At 42.0% G+C, this 20,781-nt stretch overlaps 1 protein-coding gene across 7 annotated transcripts in view; it reads right to left on the reverse strand.

Annotated features, from left to right (window-relative positions):
- Positions 1-20,781, reverse strand: part of ankhd1 (ankyrin repeat and KH domain containing 1) — a 148,770-nt gene that overhangs the window by 2,287 nt on the left and 125,702 nt on the right. For 4 of the 7 annotated variants that reach the window (XM_052013594.1, XM_052013596.1, XM_052013601.1 and 1 more), the window contains 4 exons: positions 20,122-20,313; positions 18,016-18,270; positions 17,736-17,911; positions 1,623-1,790 (listed from right to left, as the gene is read on the reverse strand). In XM_052013594.1, coding sequence (XP_051869554.1) covers positions 1,623-1,790; positions 17,736-17,911; positions 18,016-18,270; positions 20,122-20,313 — 791 coding nt within the window. The remainder of the gene's footprint in view (positions 1-1,622; positions 1,791-17,735; positions 17,912-18,015; positions 18,271-20,121; positions 20,314-20,781) is intronic. The other 3 variants (XM_052013597.1, XM_052013595.1, XM_052013600.1) reach the window with 2 other exon arrangements.

Genomic DNA, 20,781 nt, shown 5'->3' on the forward strand with positions numbered 1-20,781 from the left:
TGTGGTGGAGGGAGTGCATTCAGATTGGAGGGCTGTGACTAGCGGTGTCCCACAAGGATCAGTTCTGGGACCTCTACTTTTCATGATATTTATTAATGACTTGGATGGGGGGGTAGAAGGGAGGGTTGGCAAGTTTACAGACGACACAAAGGTTGGTGGTTTTGTGGATAGTCTGGAAGATTGTTGAAGATTGCAGAGGGACATTGATAGGATGCAGAGCTGGGCTGAGAAGTGGCAGATGGAGTTCAATCCGGAGAAGTGTGAGGTGGTACACTTTGGGAGGACAAACTCCAAAGCGGAGTACAAGGTTAGTGGCAGGATTCTGGGTAGTGTGGAGCAGCAGAGGGATCTGGGGGTTCATATCCACAGATCCCTGAAAGTTGCCTCACAGGTGGATAGGGTAGTTAAGAAAGCTTATGGGATGTTAGCATTCATAAGTCGTGGGATCGAGTTTAAGAGCCGTGAGGTAATGATACAGCTCTACAAAACTCTGGTTAGACCACACTTGGAGTACTGTGTCCAGTTCTGGTTGCCTCATTATAGGAAGGATGTGGAAGCATTGGAAAGGGTGCAGAGGAGATTTACCAGGATGCTGCCTGGTTTAGAGAGTATGCATTATGAGGAGAGACTAAGGGAGCTAGGGCTTTACTCTTTGGAGAAGAGGATGAGGGGAGGCACGATCAAGGTATACAAAATATTTAGAGGAATAGAGTGGACAGCCAGCGCCTCTTCCCCAGGGCACCAATGCTCAGTACAAGAGGGCATGGCTTTAAAGTAATGGGTGGGATATCAAAGGGAGGTTTTTTTTTTACCCAGAGAGTGGTTGGGGCATGGAATGCGCTGTCTGGGGTGGTGGTGGAAGCAGGTACATTGGTCAAATTCAAGAGATTGCTAGATACGCATATGGAGGAATTTAAAATAGATATGTGGGGGGGGGGGGGGGGTGGAGGGGTTAGATAGTCTTAGGCGAGGTTTAAAGGTCAGCACAACATTGTGGGCCGAAGGGCCTGTATTGTGCTGTACTGTTCTATGATTCTATAATGGCAAAGGGTACCAAATGACTAAAGCTTCAATAGCACCACATTTGTGAAAATGTACAATGCAAAGTTGCTCAAATTTTATTAAGTCTTGGGAACATTTTAATTCACTCAGGAATACACAAATGCAAATTGACAATTTTTGCACAGTGATTTATGATGGAGCTAAATGCCTAAAATCAGAATTCACCTGTCCTGATGCAACCAAATGGATGGCATAGAAAATAATCTCAGGAAATTTACTAAATAAAGTTAAAAATGGTTAAGGGTGCTGTTCATCTAGAAAGCTTTACCTGCACAATTCCGAATGGCAGTGACCTGCACAGTTTGTCAGTCTAAAAGAACCTTTCACCATTGCAGGTGCAGAGCAATTGGGAGAAGGCCATCATGGAGGAGAGGGAGAATGTGATTTGGGGTCGTGGGATTGAAGAAACACATCTTCAGTGTATCATAGCACAAATCCATTGCATGATGCTCACCATCAACGTTTACAATTTTAACTGTGCAATGAAATCCTATAACTAAATTAGAGGTCCAGATTAATCCTATATTAACAAAGCACACAAAGTTGATTTTTATTCTCACCTGCTGGGGGTCAGCATTCTCAGAGGAGTTTGTGACAACCTTTATCATAGGATTCCAGGCAGGGTCTGTAGCATGAAGTCCATTATAAAGCGGTGCCCCCGGGCCATCAGCCAACTGTGGATGTGGAGGAATCATGGCATTCCCATACATGGAAAGTGGCAAGCCCTGCTAAAAACATGATAGTTCCAAGTTTCACAAAATAGCCACAAGATATTTTTTCAAGTTTACTTTTAAGTGATGATGCATCTCTTGAAAGGGTGTACCCAAGTAATTGTTCCCCATTTAAATAACAGCCTATTCATTTGCACACAAGGTAGAAAATTAAGATGGAGCCTTTATGATGAACCACAACTAAAGCATTGGCTAGTAACTACTGAATGCTGGGACAGAGTTTGATACAATTTCAGTGAAGGGAGGTTGAGACATCCAATTTTAGACCTTGGTTCACCTTATCCTTCTCAGACAAGTGTGGGAGCTTCAACTACTACTGCACAAAGACCGCAAGGATAGCTCTTAATACTAGCTCTTAAAACCAGATCTAGGGTACACAAGACTGTCACATTTAATTCTATGAGCCAGCAAGTTCTGAATGTTTCCAGTCATTAAGAAATAACAGCCACAAGTATTTGTATGAAGAGTAGATTTGGTACTGACAAATAATTGCTTGAAGCTTCCTTGGATATTTAAAACCCACAAGGCTGGAATATTCCCCTCTCATCTATCACCTGCCAGCTGTGCTCCTCCCCCTCCCCCCTCATTCTGGCTTCTGCTCTCTTCCTTTCCAGTCCTGATTAAGGGTCTCGACCTAAAACGTCGACCGTTTCTTTCCCTTCACAGATGCTGCCTGACCTGCTGAGTTCCTCCAACATTTTGTTGTTGCTCCAAATTCCAGCATCTGCAGAATCTCGTGTCAAGGTTGAAATAAATACTTTTATTTTTGGCATCGTTTAAATCAAATTTGAACACATTACAGTTGAAAGTAGGAAGAATCTTACTTCCACTTTCCAGAAATTTTTAAAGCTTGCATTTTAACAATGTAATTGCAGGCAGAAATAATCCACAAAGTTAAACTAAAATTAATATCCTTCATCCTCAGATTTTAAAAAAATCTGAATGTTGTCATTACATAGGTCAGCCAGCATCTGTGGAAGGGGAAATTCAGATGAAAAGCTGAATGCCATTAACACCTGGAGTTGTCACTATCATTTGGCAGGGAAAGCATTTATTGTTAATCCTTGGTTGACAGGCATTCTTCATTATCTGTTCCAGTTCACATCAAGAGGGAGTTGCAAAATGTTGGGTTTGATTTGTAGCCAGTAAGGATAAATAAATTCCAATCTACTTTCAAATTAATATAGAATATAATTTGGAAGGAAATGTGAATGGCATTCTTCAGCTTCTACTACCTTTGTTTTCTTAAGTATCAGGCATTACCATTGAGGTACTGACAGCACTGCAGTTCCAGGGCTGCGCTCTCTCATATGAAGTTTACTCTGTAACCATATATAATGGTTGAGGTGGTGGACACCAATGCAAGTGGATGTTTTATCACTGTGTCAAGCAGATGGTTTTGTTTTGAATGTTTAGCTTTTTGTCACAGTCATATGGCAAAGAAACGGGTCCTTCAGCCCACTGAGTCCATACAGATCCTACACTACTCCCATTTTATTCTCACCACGTATTCATCGTCCCACCACTCACATACAAACTAGGGGCAATTTATAGTGGCCAATTAATCTAATAACCTGTACTTCTTTGGGATGTGGGAGTAAGCCAGAGCATCCAGAGGAAACCCACAGAGTTGGAAGGAGAACATGAACTCCGCACAGAGCACTGGAGATCAGGATTGAACCCAGGTTGCTGGACTGTGAGACAGTCCCACACAGCTTCATAGACATCCATCCAGGTAAGTGGAAAGTGTTTTCAAGATGATGAAAAGGCTTCAGTGAGAATACCCAGTTCCCCGATCACTACAGCAGCCATGCCATTTATATGGTTAGCCGGTTCACTTTTTAAACAATCATGAGTTAGTCATACAGCACAGACACAGGCCCTTCAGTCCACAATATCCATGCCAACCATCAAGTAAATTTATACCAACCCATTGACTAGCACTTGGTCCATAGCCTACTATACCTTGCAATTCAAATGCTCTTCCAGATGCTTCTTACATGTTTTAAGAGTCCCTGCCTCCACCACCTTCTCAGGCAGAACATTCCAGATTGCAACAACCCTCTAGGTGAAAAAAAATTCCTCAGATCCCCTCTAAACCTCTTGCTTCTCACCTCAACATCCCCCCAGGTTTAAGCACCTCTGCCATGGGGGAAGTTTCTATTTAGCTCACCTACGCTTCTCAGTTTTGTATACCTCTAACAGCTCCACCCTTCCCCTCCCCCAGCCTCATCTCCAAGTGAATCCAGCCTCTCTCCATGACTGAAATATTCCATTCCAAGCAACATCCTCATGAATCTCTTCTGCATCCTCTGCAGTGCAATTATTTCTTCTTATAGTGTGGCGACTGGAACAGCACACAATATTCCAACTCGTTAGTGAGCTGCATCCAGATCTTCCTGTTTTTACATTCTATGCCTTGGCTAATGAAGGTAAGCATCCCGTATGCCTTCTTCACCATTTTTTATATCTGTGCTGTCTCTTTGTTCTTCAATACTCTAGAACACTACCATTCAAGATATCCCAAAATGCATCACGTGACAAGGTTTAAATTTCATCTGTCATTGCCCTGCCCAACTTACCGGCTGGTCAGCATCAATCTACAGCCTAAGACTACCATCCTATCACCAATTTTCACGTCATCTATAAACTTACTAATCATATCTCCTACGTTTATATCCAAGTCCTTAATGTATACACACGAACAGCTAGAGTCCCAAGATGACTCTCAGGATTTTGATGGTAAGGTCTCTGCAAAAGCAATTCATTGAAAGTCATGAGGAGATGTTTAAGGCCACATTCTTTGAAAATGGCCGTTGCCTAGCACAGTGCTGTGTAAACATTATTTGCACTTGGCACTCTAAGCTTTAGTCTTGTCCAAGTTATATACAGACTTTCACTGGCTCACTCTATAGATGTTGAATTCACCAATTAATTTTTGCAACACAGTGACTAGGGTGAACAAAGTAGCCCACCAGCTGATAGAGAACCTACTATATTTTTTGGTATTATTGGGTCATGAAAGATTGACAGGATATAGAAGAGGTCCCTACTTTCTTTGAATATGAAAAGGAGGTTTTCACTATCCACTGGAACTAATGCAATGGATATATAGTCTCTGATGAGGCTAATGTGGGATCTACTGATAATGCCAGACGCAAGATAGGAAGTGCTTCGAGGAGTAGGCAGTTACGTTGGATGTTTGTGTGGTCCTGATGTTTGGACGAGAGGATCTCAGAGCAGAATACACCTTCACTTTGAGCAGTCATGAGCCAGGTGACAATGCTGCATTCCCACCCCCCACTACCCCACACACAGGTTTGAGAAAATCCTTGAATCTTTCTGTCTGCTAAAGGAAGAGCTCAGAACAGAGTCTGGTTCTAGGATCTGTGTCAAGCATGCAAACAGCACTGCATGCCCAACATTTGACCATGTAGGGCCTCAGTACTCAGGATGTTGGCCTAGGAGAGGTCATTGACCTTGGTTCACTTATCCTGCAGTGGATTTGTAAGACTGTATAGAGACATCATTGCTGATATCCTTCCCATTGTTTGAGTCCCTCCTGTAAGTGGGCCAAGTCTTGGAAGCCTAAGGGAGGGCAAAGATTACTGCTACCCAATAGACCAAGTTTTGTGCAGGATTTGAAGTCTTGATCTTACTGGTGAGCAGTAGGCCTTGCAAATTTCTTTATCGATGTCTGTCTTCATTTTCAGGTGGTCCCAAGACATTGGAAGTGGTATACTTTTCTCCAAGTCTCATCATGGATATTTGTTCTCAGAAGGCAGGGATGAACAGAGAACATTGAAATCAAGGCTCATTCTCTCATGCTTCAGTGAACAAGTCAATGATGTTTGGAGGCTGAGCTCAAAGATGTATGCAGAAGACTGAAGTTGGAGCGACCTCAATTCTGGAGTTGATATGTCATAGGCAGAGCCATTCACCCACTTGTCCTATAGATTAGTTCCACTTTCAACAGAAAGCTTTGAGGTCAGGTGCATCACTGCCAGAAGGAAGGATTGGGGGGGAAGAAACGGATTGGGGCAATGGCACAGCCTTGCTTGACACCAGTCTGCATCAAGATTGGATCCATTGTGGACCTTTTAGTTAGGATCACTGCTTCACAATGGCATGTAAGCTAAAAGCAAGATGGAGACTAATTTTTGTCAAAATTAAGTCAACGTTACTGCCCCTGCTCTCACCTTCACACCTGGCCTCACTCCTGCTGCCAGTGTCTGAGGAGTGTTTTGCCCAGCCACTTATTTAGAGTGGATGGTTAAGGCAGAATTAGATTGGCATAGCTTTTGATGACGTATCTGGTGTATTAACTGAAAAATAAATGAATTTCTACAAAAATTCCAAAGCAAACCTAAATCAGTCATTAATACTACCAGCACGTCTCCTGTCCCACCAGGGGCCCTAACACCCTTGACCATTGCTATACAACCATTAAAGATGCCTTCTAAGCCACCCCTCACCCTCACTTTGGTAAACCTGACCACCAGGCTCTGCTCCTTCTCCCTACACACAAACAGAAACAGGAGGATCCAGTACAGAGAGTTGTGCAGTGCTGGTCTGAGGAAATAGATATGCTTCTACGTGACTGCTTTGAGTCAGTGGACTGGTCCACATTCAGAGACTCAGCTGCCAGCCTCACTGAGTACATCACCACCATCACGGACTTTATCAGCAAGTGTGTTGAGGACTGTGTACCAGAGGACAATACAGGTGTTCCCAAACCGGAAACCATGGATGAACCAGGAGATCCACTCCCTACTAAAGTCGAGGACTACTACATTCAAATCAGGGGACCCTGACCTTTACAAGAAATCGAGATACGACCTCCGGAAAGCTGTCAGGAATACCAAGAGACAATACCGGTTCAAAATAGAGTCCTAGACCAGCTGTCAGTTGTGGCAGGGCTTACATGCTATATTGGACTACAAAATGAAGTCGGGCAGCATAGTTAACACAGTGCATCCCTTCCTTTTGAGCTTAACACATTCTGTGCATTTTGAACAGAAGGGGAGTGGATTGTCACCACCCACCCAAACAGCCTCCAATGCAACTAAACCTGTGGTCACCGCCAAGGACATAAGATCAGTCTTTCGGAGAGTGAACCAGAGGAAGCATCTGGCCCGGAGGGTGTCCCTGACCGTGTGCTCAGATCTTGTGATCAGCTGGCAGGGGTATTTGCAGACATATTTAAATTCTCCCTGCTTCAATCTGAGGTTAGCACCTGTTTTAAGAAGGCCACTATCATCCCGGTACTTAAGAAAAACAAGCTAATGTGCCTTAATGACTACCGACCAGTAGCTCTGACATCATGAAGTGCTTCGAGAGGCTGGTCATGGCACGCATTAACTCCAACCTCCCAGACAACCTAGACCCACTGCAATTGACCTACTGCCGTAACAGGTCTACGGTGGACACCATCTCCCTAGACCTACACTCATCTCTGGAGCATTTGGACAGTAAAGACAACTACATTAGACCATTGTTTATTGACTACAGCTCAGCCTTCAATACTATAATTCCAAGCGAACGCATTACCAAACTCTGAGAGCTGGGACTCAACACCTACCTCTGCAACTGGATCCTTGACTTTCTGACCAACAGACCGCAATCAGTGAGGATAGGCAGCAATACCTCCAGCGCAATTATTCTCAACACTGATGCCCCACAAAGCTGCGTCCTCAGCCCTCTACTCCTCTCCCTATATACTCATGACTGTGTGGCCAGATTCTGCCCTGACTCCATCTACAAGTTTGCAGATGATACCACTTTAGTAGGCCGTATTTCAAATAATGATGAGTCGGAGTACAGGAAGGAGATAGAGAACATAGTGGAATGGTGTCATGACAACAACCTTTCCCTCAATGTCAGCAAAACAAAAGAGCTGGTCACTGACTTCAGGAAAGGGGGCGGTGTACATGCATCTGTCTGCATCAATGGTGCAGAGGTCGAGAGGGTTGAGAGTTTCAAGTTCCTGGGAGTGAACATCAGCTGTCCTCGTCTAACCACATAGATGCCACAGGCAAGGAAGTGCACCAGCGCCTCTACTTCCTCAGGAGGCTAACGAAATTTGGCATGTCCCCTTTGAAACTCATCAACTTTTATCAATGCGCCATAGAAAGCATCCTATCTGGATGCATCACAGCTTAGTATGGCAACTGCTCTGCCCAGGACCGCAAGACTGCAGAGAGTTGTGGACACAGCCCAGCGCATCACGAAAACCAGCCACCCCTCCATGGACTGTCTATACCTTTCACTGCCTTGAAGCAGCCAGCATAATCAAAAACCCCACCCACCCAGGTTATTGTCTCTTCTCTCCCATCAGGCAGAAGATACAGGAGCCTGAGGGCACATACCACCAGGCTCAAGGACAGCTTCTATCCAATGGTGATAAGACTATTGAACGGTTCCCTTATACGATGAGATGGACTCTTGACCTCTCAATCTACCTTGTTTGACCTTGCACCTTATTGTCTACCAGCAATGCACTTCCCTCTAGCTATGACACTTCACTCTGTATTCTGTTATTTTTTTTTACCCTGTACTACCTCAATGCACTGTGTAAACTTGTCACCAAACTTCGAGACCTAGGACTCAACACCTCCATCTGTAACTGGATCCTTGACTTCCTAACCAACAGACCGCAATCAGTGAGGATAGGCAGCAATACCTCTGGCACGATTATTCTCAACACTGGTGCCCCATAGCGTCCTCAGCCTTCTACTCTACTCCCTATACACTCATGACTGTGTGGCCAGATTCTGCTCTATCTCCATCAAAAGTTTGCAAATGATACCACTGTTGTAGGCCGCATCTCAAACAGCGATGAGTTGGAGTACAGGAAGGAGATAGAGAGCTTAGTGACATGGTGTCATGACAAGAACCTTTCCCTCAATGTCAACAAAACAAAAGAGCTCGTCATTGACGTCAGGAAAGGGGGCGGTGTACATGCACCTTTCTACATATCAACGGTGCTGAGGGCAAGAGGGTTGAGAGCTTCAAGTTCCTGGGAGTGACTCTGACCTCATGTCTACCTTGTTGTGACCTTGCACCTTATTGCACTGCACTTTCTCTGTAGCTGTGACACTTTACTCTGTACTGTTATTGTTTTTACCTGTACTACATCAATGCACTCTGTACTAACTTAATGTAACTGCACTGTGTAATGAATTGACCCGTACGATCAGTGCATGACAGGTTTTTCACTGTACCTCGATACAAGTGACAATAATAAACCAATACATATGGACAAATTATTTGCCTCGCATGACCTTTTTGAGAGTAATTACACTGATACCCCACTCTTGATGGAAACTTGGCTCATAATGATGAGGTGGAGTAGCGTTAAGGCATCCTGCCACCACATTTCCCATACTGTGGCAATGTGGTCCTTACTATCAAATTTATTCTTGGACTGCCCATCTCTCTGGCACCTTCTCTCTCCAGAGCACTTCACCTGCAGAATTTCCCAAAACTTGAAAATCTCAGAAAATATCTTACTACTTTCTTCAATCACCAAGAAACTTCTTGTCTTCTCATACTGGGTGATTTCAAATAAGGTCTGTTCCCCAGATTTTTCCACATCTCCTTAACCCCTCCATCCATATAAATATTCCTATCCATGATCATCATCTCCAATAAATTACTGTGTCATCATGTAAGATGGTAGGATCACATTCACAAACAAGACTAGAACAAGTTCTACATCTCTATCATAATGCCATCTATGAATTTGCTGATGACATCACTGTTGTTGGCAGAATCTCAGGTGACCATCAACGTGAGCAAGACCAAGGAACTGATTGTGGACTTCAGGAAGGGAAAGTCGGGAGAACACACACCAGTCTTCACTGAGGGGTCAAGCAGTGGAAAGGGTGAGCAGCTTCAAGTTCCTGAGCGTCAACATCTCACAGGATCTATCTTGGGCCCAACACATTGATACAATCACGAAGACGGCACCCTAGCGGCTCTACTTCATGAGTTTGAGGAGATTTGGTATGTCACCAAAGACTCTTGCGAATTTCCACAGATGTACAGTGGAGAGCATTCTGACTGGTTGCATCACAGCCTGGCATGGAGCCTCCAATGTGCAGGATTGAAAGAGGCTGCAGAGGGTTGTCGACTCAGCCAGCTGCATCACAGACACAACCCCCCTCCCCACAATCGAGGACATCATAAAGAGGCGGTGCCTCAAGAAGGTCGCATCCATCATTAAGGACCCTCACCACCCAGGGCATGCCTTCTTCACGTTACTACCATTGGGGAGGAGGTACAGGAGCCCGAAGACCCACATTCAACGTTTCAGGAATAGCTTCTTCCCCTCCACCAGCAGATTTCTGAACAGTCCATGAATACTACCTTGTTATTCCTCTTCTGCACTATTTATTTTTATAACTTATAGTAATTTTTGTCTTGTATGTCTTGCACTGTACTGCTGTCACAAAACAACAAATGTCAGTGATAATAAACCAGATTCTGATTAACTCCTTCATACCTTTTAGCCTAGATATTACACTCCAGATATACATTTTAAGAAATGCAGGTTAAAAATTAAACTTGGAATGATAACTTATAAGACATCACTACAAGACATTCAAGCCAACATGAAAAATGGAGAAGGTAAAAAGGAACATAGGATGAGATCACAACATTACGAAGAGATGACGACACAATGAGAGGTATACAGAGTGGGTTCTTGTTGTCCAGAATTAAAACACAGAAAAATATTGAAGACTATAGTGATCTCGGTATAACCCTTATGGTAGCGGTAAAATGGAGAGATTAGATAAGCATGTGCAAAAGGGAGACTAACTTTCATAAAATGCAGCAGACTTCTTGAAAAGAATCAAACAGACCACGTTAGATTTAGCAATGAACAATTGGTCATATTCAGTTAATGACCAAATCACACAGATATTAACAGAATCAGGGGACATAGTGCAAGAAAGTGGCAGAGGTGAAAGTCCATGTGTGATATTATTGACTGGTGAAACAGCCACAAGGGGCCAAATAGCCTCATCCTGCTTCAATTTCTTATGTTCTTGTTTGAATATTTATATAATAGCAATCATAATTTAGATTCCTTCTCAAAAGAAAACCTCCATCCTGTAAAGACCCCTCAGTCAAGTTGCTTCTCACTTCTAAATTCCACTAGTTAAGAGCCTAACGTGTTCAACATTTCCTCGTAAGACAAAACACCCTTTCGAGATATCAGGTCAATAGACTGGTTGCTGAATAGTTTCCAATTAATGTTCTTCCTTGAAATGAGACCAATACAGCAGACAGTACTCAAGATCTGGTCTCACCAACGCCCATCTAACTGAAGCATAACCTAACTCTCTACTTTAGTATTCGATTCCACCAAACAATAAATAATAACATTGTTAGCTTCCCAAATTACTTACTGTACCTGCATTCTAGCCATTTGCAAATACAGTAGGATGCTCAGATCCTTCTGCATCTGAGACCTCTGGAATCATTGTCCATTTAGATAATGTTTTTTATTCTGATAACAGCCATGATAAAAAAAAACAAAATATAACAAAATGGATAAGAGTCACAAAAAGGAGAATGAAGAGAAATTTCCAGGGTAATCAAATATTTTTATCATTAGAGAAAATGTTAGGTGCTATGTGGGCCCCTGAAAATCGATGATAATCTTATACATTATAAGTAAATTGCAGATCCATTGAATGATGGTTTTTATAGCAGGGGAGACAACAGGGTGCCAGATGTTCCAAGAAAACAATTACTGAATTAGGAACTCACCAAAGGAGAACAAGAAATAATCCCATGATTTTAAAGGAAGTAGATGCAAACACACAAGACTCCTAACTATAAACTTCCAAGTTTTTTTCCTAGCCCTAGGAAACATTCCATTCTATTTGACAAATGTGCACGTCACTTTGCTAGTTCAAGAAAGATGATAGAGGAAACCAAGGAATTATAGACCAGTAACATCTCTTGGCAGGAGAGCCGTCTGCCTGACCCACAAACCACTGAAGAATGACTTGACTGAACACTTTGAAAACACAGCTAATCAGAGAAAGTCAGAATTGCTTTGTAAAAGGTATGTCATGCTTGATGGGTCCAACTGAAATTTTTGGAGATGAACAAAGTGATGCAAAGGAGAATGTTATTTATATAAATTTCCAGAAGGCATTCTCAAAACCCCTTAGAGACTATAAGCTGAACTTCATGGCATTGAAGGCATATTAGGTTAGGAAACGTGACGTCACTCGGAAGCGCGCGGGCGATTTAAAAGTCGGAGGGTTACCTTCAGTTTTTCTTTCCAGCGACCAGAGAGCGGAGAGTGCCGGAAATTAACGAGGAGCGATTTTTTTTTTCTTTCTAGCGTTCGGGATAGCGGCGAGTGACTGCGCAGGCGCGTGACGTCACTCGGAAGCGCGCGGGCGATTTAAATAGCAGACCAACATATCTAGCGGGCAGCGTCGGAGTGGGCAGCTGAGTGAGAGGGAGCAGAGTGGGTTAGGCTTTGGCTCAACAGGCTTCAGCGAGAGCGGGAAAGAGGTGAGACTAATAGAGAGGGGGTAAGTTATTAGTTTATTTGTTGAACTCAGTGGCATTCAGCAAGATACATCTAGGGTTGGTCTTATGTTTGGAGTGTCAGATGTGGGGACCCTGGGAGACTACCAGACTCCCCGATAACTACATCTGCGCAAAGTGCACCGAGATGTGGCTCCTCAAGGAACGGATTGAGAGTCTGGAGCTACAGCTCGATGACCTTCAGTTGGTTAGGGAGAGCGAGCAGGAAATAGATAGGAGTTATAAAGAGTTTGTAGACAGCACCTCTGTGGCAGTCCCTCTCAAAAACCGATATCTCATTTTAGATTCGGTTGGAGGGGATGACCTGATAGAGGAAGACCTCAGCAACCGGGACCTTGGCACCGTGCCTGGTACTGTGGTCCAGCGGAGGAAGCGAAATGCAGTGGTTATTGGGGATTCTACAATAAGGGGTACAGATAGCAGATTCTGCGATAGCGACAATGAGTCTCGGATGGTGTGTTGCCTCCCTGGTGCCAGGGTACGGGATATCACAGACCGGGTCCAGAATATTCTGAGGGGAGAGGGTGAGCAGCCAGAAGTCTTGGTACATGTAGGTACCAATGACATAGGTAGAAAAAGAGAAGAGGTCCTGAAGGAGGAATACAAGGCATTGGGGAGAAGATTGAGAAGTAGGACCTCAAGGGTAGTAATCTCAGGATTACTACCTGTGCCACGTGTCAATGATGGGAAGAATAGAAAGCTCTGGCAGATGAATGCGTGGCTGAGTGACTGGTGCAGGGGGCAGGGCTTCACATTTTTGGATAATTGGGACCTTTTTTGGGGGGGGGGGGGGAGAGGCATGACCTATTCGCTAAGGATGGGTTGCACCTAATCTTGGCGGGAATGTTTGATTTAGTTGTAGGGGAGGGTTTAAACTGATCTGGCAGGGGGATGGAAACCAGGATGTTAGGTTACAAGATGCTAAGGTAAAGGAGGGAGTTTATAGAAACAAGTCCAATGAGGATGGCAAGAAGGACAGGCAGGTGAGAAGTCAGGATAATTTGCTGAATAATGGAAGTACAAGTCAGGATGTTAGGATACAGAATGTTAGGATAGGGGATGAGGTATATAGGAACATGTCTAAGGTAGTATGTAGTGAAGATGGTAAGAAGGATAGACGGGTGGAAGGCCAGGGTAATCTGCTGAACAACAGAAGTACAACAAAATTAATAGCAGATACCGGACTAAACGTACTATATTTAAATGCACGTAGCATTAGGAATAAAGTAGATGACCTAGTGGCACAACTACAGGTTAATAAATACGACATTGTGGCAATCACCGAGTCATGGCTTTATGATGGATGTGATTGGGAACTGAATGTCCAGGGGTACACACTGTATAGGAAGGATAGGCGGGTAGGCAGAGGGGGAGGTGTGGCCATGATGGTTAGTAGTGATATAAAATCAATAGAAAGGAAGGATATTGGGTCAGAGGAGGTGGAATCCTTGTGGGTGGAGCTAAGGAATAGCAAGGGTAAAAGGACAATAGTAGCAGTCATATATAGGCCCTCTAATAGCAGTCAGCAAGTGGACGATAAGTTGCAGTTTGAGATAGAAAAAGCATGCCAGAGTGACAATGTGAAGATAATTATGGGGGATTTTAACATGAAGGTGGACTGGGAAATCCAGAATGGCGGTAGTACTCAGGAGAGGGAGTTTGTGGAATGTCTAAGGGATGTTTTTCTAGAGCAACTTGTTGAAGAGCCCACCAGGGGATCAGCTGTTTTGGATTGGGTGCTGTGTAATGAACTGGAGGTGATTAGGGAACTAAAGGTAAAGGAACCACTGGGAACCAGTGATCACAATATGATTGAGTTCAGTTTCAAGTTTGAGAAGGAGAAACTGATAACTGGTGTATTGATATTTCAGTGGAACAAAGGAAATTACAATGGTATGAGAGAGGAGTTGGCCCTAATTGATTGGAAGAGTAAGCTGGCTGGAGGGACGGCAGAGGAGAAATGGAAGGAATTTCTACAGGAAATAAGGAAATTGCAGGATAGATATATTCCAAGAAAAAAGGTGGTTTTTAATGGAAAAAAAGGCACAAATGTGGATAATGAGAGAGGTGAAGGCTAAAATAAAAGCAAAAGGGGCGGCGTACAAAGAAGCAAAAATTAGTGGGAGAACAGAAGACTGGGAAGCTTTTAAAAACCTGCAGAGAGAAACTAAGAAGGTCATTAGGAAAGAAAAGATGAATTATGAAAGGAAGTTGGCGGATAACATTCGAAAGGATACTAAGAGTTTTTTTAAATACATAAGGTGTAAAAGAGAGACACGGGTTGATATAGGACCAATTGATAAGGGTGCAGGAGCTATTATAATGGACGATAGAGAGATGGCAGAGGAATTGAATGAATATTTTGCATCGGTCTTCACCATGGAGGACATCAGCAATGTACCAGTTAGTCAGGAGTCTCACGAAATGGAATTGAGTTCAGTTAAGATTACTAGGGAGAAGGTGCTAGGAAAACTAAATGGACTAAAGACTGATAAGTCTCCCGGACCGGATGAGGTGTATCCCCAGGTTCTGAAGGAGGTGGCTTTAGAGATAGCGGAGGCATTGGCGATAATTTTCCAGAAATCGATAGATTCCGGCGTGGTTCCAGAGGACTGGAGGGTCGCAAATGTAGTTCCGTTGTATAAGAAAGGTGGGAGGCAGCATAAAGGAAATTACAGACCTATTAGTCTGACGTCAGTGGTGGGAAAGTTATTGGAATCTATCCTCAAAGACGGGGTTATGGAATACCTAGAGGCGCAGGGCAGGATAGGTCCTAGCCAACATGGTTTTGTGAAGGGAAGATCCTGCCTGACCAACCTATTGGAGTTTTTTTGAAGAAATCACAGGTAAGGTGGATAAGGGAGAGGCGGTAGATGTTGTGTATTTAGACTTTCAAAAGGCCTTTGATAAGGTGCCTCACAAGAGACTGATTAATAAGATGAGAGGTCATAGAATTACGGGTAGGATAACAGAATGGGTGGAGCATTGGCTGGTTGACAGGAAGCAAAGAGTGGAAATAAAAGGATCTCGTTCTGGTTGGTTACCGGTTACTAGTGGTGTGCCGCAGGGGTCGGTGTTGGGACCGCTCCTTTTTACCTTGTACATTAACGATTTGGATGATGGAATAAATGGTTTTGTGGCTAAGTTTGCGGATGACACCAAGATAGGGGGAGGAGTAGGGAGTATTGAAGAGATAGAAAGGTTGCAGAGGGACCTAGACAGTTTAGGAGAATGGGCAAGGAAATGGCAGATGAAATTCAATGTAGGGAAATGTGCAGTTGTACACTTTGGAAGCAGAAATAAGCGGGCAATTATCTAGGAGGAGAGAAAATCCAAAGCACGGAAGTACAAAGGGACTTGGGGGTACTCGTGCAGGATACCTTAAAGGTTAACCACCAGGTCGGATCGGTGGTAAAGAAAGCGAATGCTATGTTGGCATTCATTTCGAGAGGTATAGTGTATAAAAGTAAGGAAGTGTTGATGAGGCTCTACGGGGCACTAGTGAGGCCTCATTTGGAATATTGTGCGCCGTTTTGGGCCCCACATCTTAGGAAGGATGTGTTGACGTTGGAGAGGGTTCAGAGGAGATTTACGAGGATGATTCCAGGAATGAAAGGGCTCACGTATGAGAAGCGTTTGTGGGCTCTTGGACTATACTCACTGGAGTACAGAAGAATGAGAGGGGACCTCATAGCGACATTTAAAATATTGATAGGAAAGGACAGAGTAAATGTGGCTAGGCTGTTTCCCTTGGTGGGTGAGTCCAGGACCAGAGGGCACAATCTTAGAATTAGAGGGTACAGTTTCAAAACAGAGATGAGCAAAAATTTCTTTAGCCAGAGGGTGGTGAATTTGTGGAACTCCTTGCCACGTACAGCAGTGGAGGCCAGATCAGTGGGGGCGTTCAAGGAAGAGATAGATAGATAGATATCTAAATAGTCAGGATATCAAGGGATATGGGGATAAGGCCGGTAATTGGGATTAGAATAGTTTTTTTTCTTCTTCCCCCATTCCCCATTTCTCATTTCTATTTCCCTTTCCTTGGAGCAGACTCGATGGGCCGAATGGCCTGCTTCTGCTCCCTTGTCTTGTGATCTTGTGAAACTGGCCAAGTTGCTGAAGATGAAAGGGATAATGGATAAGTATTCTAATTGGTAGGATATGGCAAGTGACCCACAAGTAAACGCATTAGGGTCACAACAACTGACTTTTTACATTGATGACATAGCTGATGGATATAAAGTTGTTTATCTATGTTTGTATGCAGCAGGGCTAATTCCAAAGAAAGACAGTACTATAAAGTCTTTAAGGAAACAAAATTATGATAACACATCAACAGATCAAGCAAATTGGACATATGTGGCAAATGGATTTCAATGTAGGCAAATCCAAGGAAAGCCAAACTAGGATTAAAAAGATAGAAGATCATACTTTCCAAATTTAAAAAGCAAGCAACAGTTGAGATCTAAAAGACAAACTTTGGCAGGCCTAGGTCCATCATTATAATATCATGAAAAGATACAACGAAGCCAGAAAACTTAATAGAACTGTAGCTTTTTATATTTAGAGAACTAGTATACAATGGCAAAGCAGCCCTGGTTAGATCACACCTGGGATACAATGAACAGTTTGAGGCACATCTTTGTAAAGCTATGATAGGATTGGAGGGAGGGCATCATAGATCTACGCAAATGTTTGCATACAAAAGGTTAAATGAGGACAGATTATATAAACCAGAGCTAAATTTCCTGGAATTTAAAAATGTTAAGGAATGATTTGATCAAAGAACTGGCAATATAGATGAAGAGAAACCATTTCCCTTATGTCTTTACAATCTCATGTTTTGATTAAAGCATCTTTATATCCTACTATGCCTTCGCCTGCTTTTTGCAATTACATTCCTCCAAAGTGCCTCAAGATGATTCTCAACCTGAAAGGGTGTTGTATAAATACAAGCAGTTATCATTAAAAAAAATTATCATGTCCAATTTAATAACTATTTACATATGCAAAGTATACAAATCAAAGTTAACCACTGAATAACAATATGGCAAACAGCTTGTGTTGAGACAAAAATCAATGGTTGCATTTATCCAATGAACTACTGTACAACATTTGTTAAACTATTGCGAGTTTTTCTTCCACTTTAAAATTACGAAGTTATATTGTCGTAATGTACTTATTGTTGCACTGTGGTATCAAGTCCCACCAAAGTTGGTAATAAAAATCAGTATGTGTAGATTATGTCACATTAATTGGGAGGAAGTCACAATTTAACCACTCAATTTACAGTTTTTAGTTATTATGCCTACCACCGTTCCTAATATTCACAGTCCATTTAAAAAATAAGTAACTTTGACTAACCTTGTTATAGTCCATGAAATTGCTTGGCACTGGCTGATGGAATGTGTTTGAAGGTGCCACAATTCCAGTATCATCTCTTTCCAATGTCTGATGTTGAGAAAATGAAGCTGGGTCTGATATAGATTGATGCATTAAATGACCACCCATCACACCTTGGGACCAGCCAGATATCCCATCTAGAAGAAAAATACACCAATTGCAAGAGTTTGCATTTTTACCACTTAGATCTGTTGCTTCAATTACCTATAATCTTTTTCATATAGTAACTACTAATCCTCACCTGAATTATTGCTGACACCAAAGGACCAGATCCCTCCTTGTCCTACAGGTGTTGTCAGATTACCACCCATCATGGTGGAAAGTGGTGTCATAGAGCCAGTCTGCCTAATGCGAGCTGACCTTTCGGTTCCAATAGGAGGTGGTACCTTCCGATCCTGGTTTGCGTTACTTGATTTTGGTTGACCCAAGGAAGGAGGTGCAGAAGCAGCAGACAAGGGTGAAGAGGCTCCAGAAGAAACCGATGGAGGGGATTCACCTACATGGAAATTTTAAATCCAAAAATTACAACCAGCAATTTGTAAAACAACATTACACAGTAACTGCATTGCTCCATGATTACTTTTTTGCAACTATAAATTCTGAACCATACCCACTAAAATCTTACTCAAAACAAATTAACTCAGAATACAAGCTATATGCCAACTACTTTTAACAAATTAAAGAGTAAAGATCATCATTGCAAGGTTGACATTGAATCCTATTACCTGTTCTAAAATCAGTAAAATTTCATATTTAATAAAGCAACAGGCCTAAAGATGTCAAGCCACATTAAGTGTTTTTCAAATTTCTACACTTTGCTTCAACTGTCAAAATGTTGCGGAAAGGGGAGACTTGGAGAGAACAATCTTTGTAAATGGAAAAATAGTTTCTGAAATGAACAAATTCTTTAAAAACTGGCACAAGTCTTTTATAGTGCTATTTTCTTGACCAAAATATGTTAGTTATTCATTTTGACACCATTGTAATTTTGTCTTGTGAGAGAATAACTTGGGCATTAAGCTTAAATATTCATGTATATTCAACCAGATGGGAGAAATTCAACCCATCTTTAATCACCAAGGCTTTAAAATTAATTTACTAAAGCTGGAGGTCAATGCTTAATATATCCACATACAGCAAGAAAAAAAAGCTTCACAAGTAACATATTATCCCAGGGGATTGAGAAACCTCAAATGCTGGTAATAAAAAAAGTCATTTATGGTGAGGTGATATTCATGTTCAAGTAGAAATTGTTATTTTACCCACAATCTTTATGATCATCAAGGAACCCTTGAAAATACAAGGAAATTTCATGACCAACAACTCCTTTTTGAATTTTACCTAAAGTTTTTTTTCTCAAAAGCAATAATGAGACCCTGAAGCAATGGGTGGGGGTGTGGAAGGATTACCTAATTAGAAACATTGTACTTCAGTAACCACAACAACTTGAGCTGCAATTCTGCCTTCTTTCAAAATGGGAAGACATCAGCAAATTTGTCATTTTGGCAGGTAACATTCCGGGGAAGCACCTTGGAATATTTTTACTACATTAAAAGCATTAAGTAAATGTGCTGTCATTTAACATCTGACTTTCTTCATTGAGGTCAACCTTAGGCCACAGTGAATCTTAACAGTTCTGCCTCCCCAAGCTCAACTGCTGGAGATTGAGAAAGCATTTTAAGTCAAATCAACAGGAGAATAGCTACCACTCATTACTTTCCTCAAACTGGAAATACACAAAGTGTGCAAGGCCAACATTTAAAAAGTGGGTACTCATACATCATGTTAAACTGCTCTACATCTCACTGATATTGAAAACTCGTGGTTTTATACATTTGTATAAATTTATTTAGATGAAACATCTATTAAAGAAACTATGAATGATTAAATAATTTACTACTTGTCAGTTTAATTTTCATTCTCTATATTGAGATTCTAGTTTGTGAAGTTATCAAAGCCACCAAGAGATAAATTGTCTTAGCAGATACTCATTCCAGGCATGCCAAGTATCAACACAAGATTTGAAGTTTATCTTATTATGTGGTGCCTTCAAAAGTAATCATTAAGAGATAATGCATATTTACTTATTTTACAAACTAAGAAAAATTTGGAAAACAGTTGTCCCTAAAAATCTCTCAGGGCTAATGTACAGTTTTGGTGTTGCTCCTTTTTCAGTATTTTGGTTTTCAAAGCTAGCATCACAATTCTCTAACTATATTTTGAAGATTGGACGTTGGGGTTTTTTTTTACAAGTGCAAATAATGATTAGCGGATCCTAGATTGAGGAGTATAGCTTCCCATGCCCAAAAACACCACTAAAATAAAGAAAGGATCAGCTTGTACATACATGTAGCTGGAGCAGTTGTTGAACTCCAAGGGTGTGGGGAAAAATGTTGTCTGCTGAAGCTAGGAGCAGGCATTCCTACAGGGGCTGGTCCTTGTACATACACCTGACTTCCAGCCATACTTGGAGCAAAACTCGTCATTGGGGTGGAAGAGGAAGAAATGGCATTGCCTGATGGGTCCATAGCAGACATTCCTTCAAAGACATTTTTAAAAAAAGCACATGTAATGGAATTATTTGAGAAATGCACATCATAAAAAGTGACTTATCTATAACTTGCACATTTCTCTTTAATAAAAGGGGTAATAATTAAAACTACAAGTGTGTGTAAATGCCTCACTGCAAAAAAAGGTAGAGAAAAATAGTTGTAGTCTTACCAAAAAAAATTTAAAAGGATATGCACATTAAAATAAATGAAAAGGGGCTGATTAAAAAGAGGCATGTCCGACAGATTTTGCCTAGAACTGTTGAGCTTCAGTGGCATGGCACAAATGTACTTTGTCTGACAGCTCCTGCTACCAAGAAAAATTATAATTTTGTCCAATAAGGAAGCTAACCATCCAGCACATTCATTTTGTTCCACCATTCTATTAGATCATAGTTGATCCATCCCAACCTCCATTTATATTTCTTTGCACAAAGAGCTTTACTAATCAAAAAAGC

The sequence above is a fragment of the Pristis pectinata genome, chromosome 4 (genome assembly GCF_009764475.1).
Source record: "Pristis pectinata isolate sPriPec2 chromosome 4, sPriPec2.1.pri, whole genome shotgun sequence".
NCBI lineage: Eukaryota > Metazoa > Chordata > Chondrichthyes > Rhinopristiformes > Pristidae > Pristis > Pristis pectinata.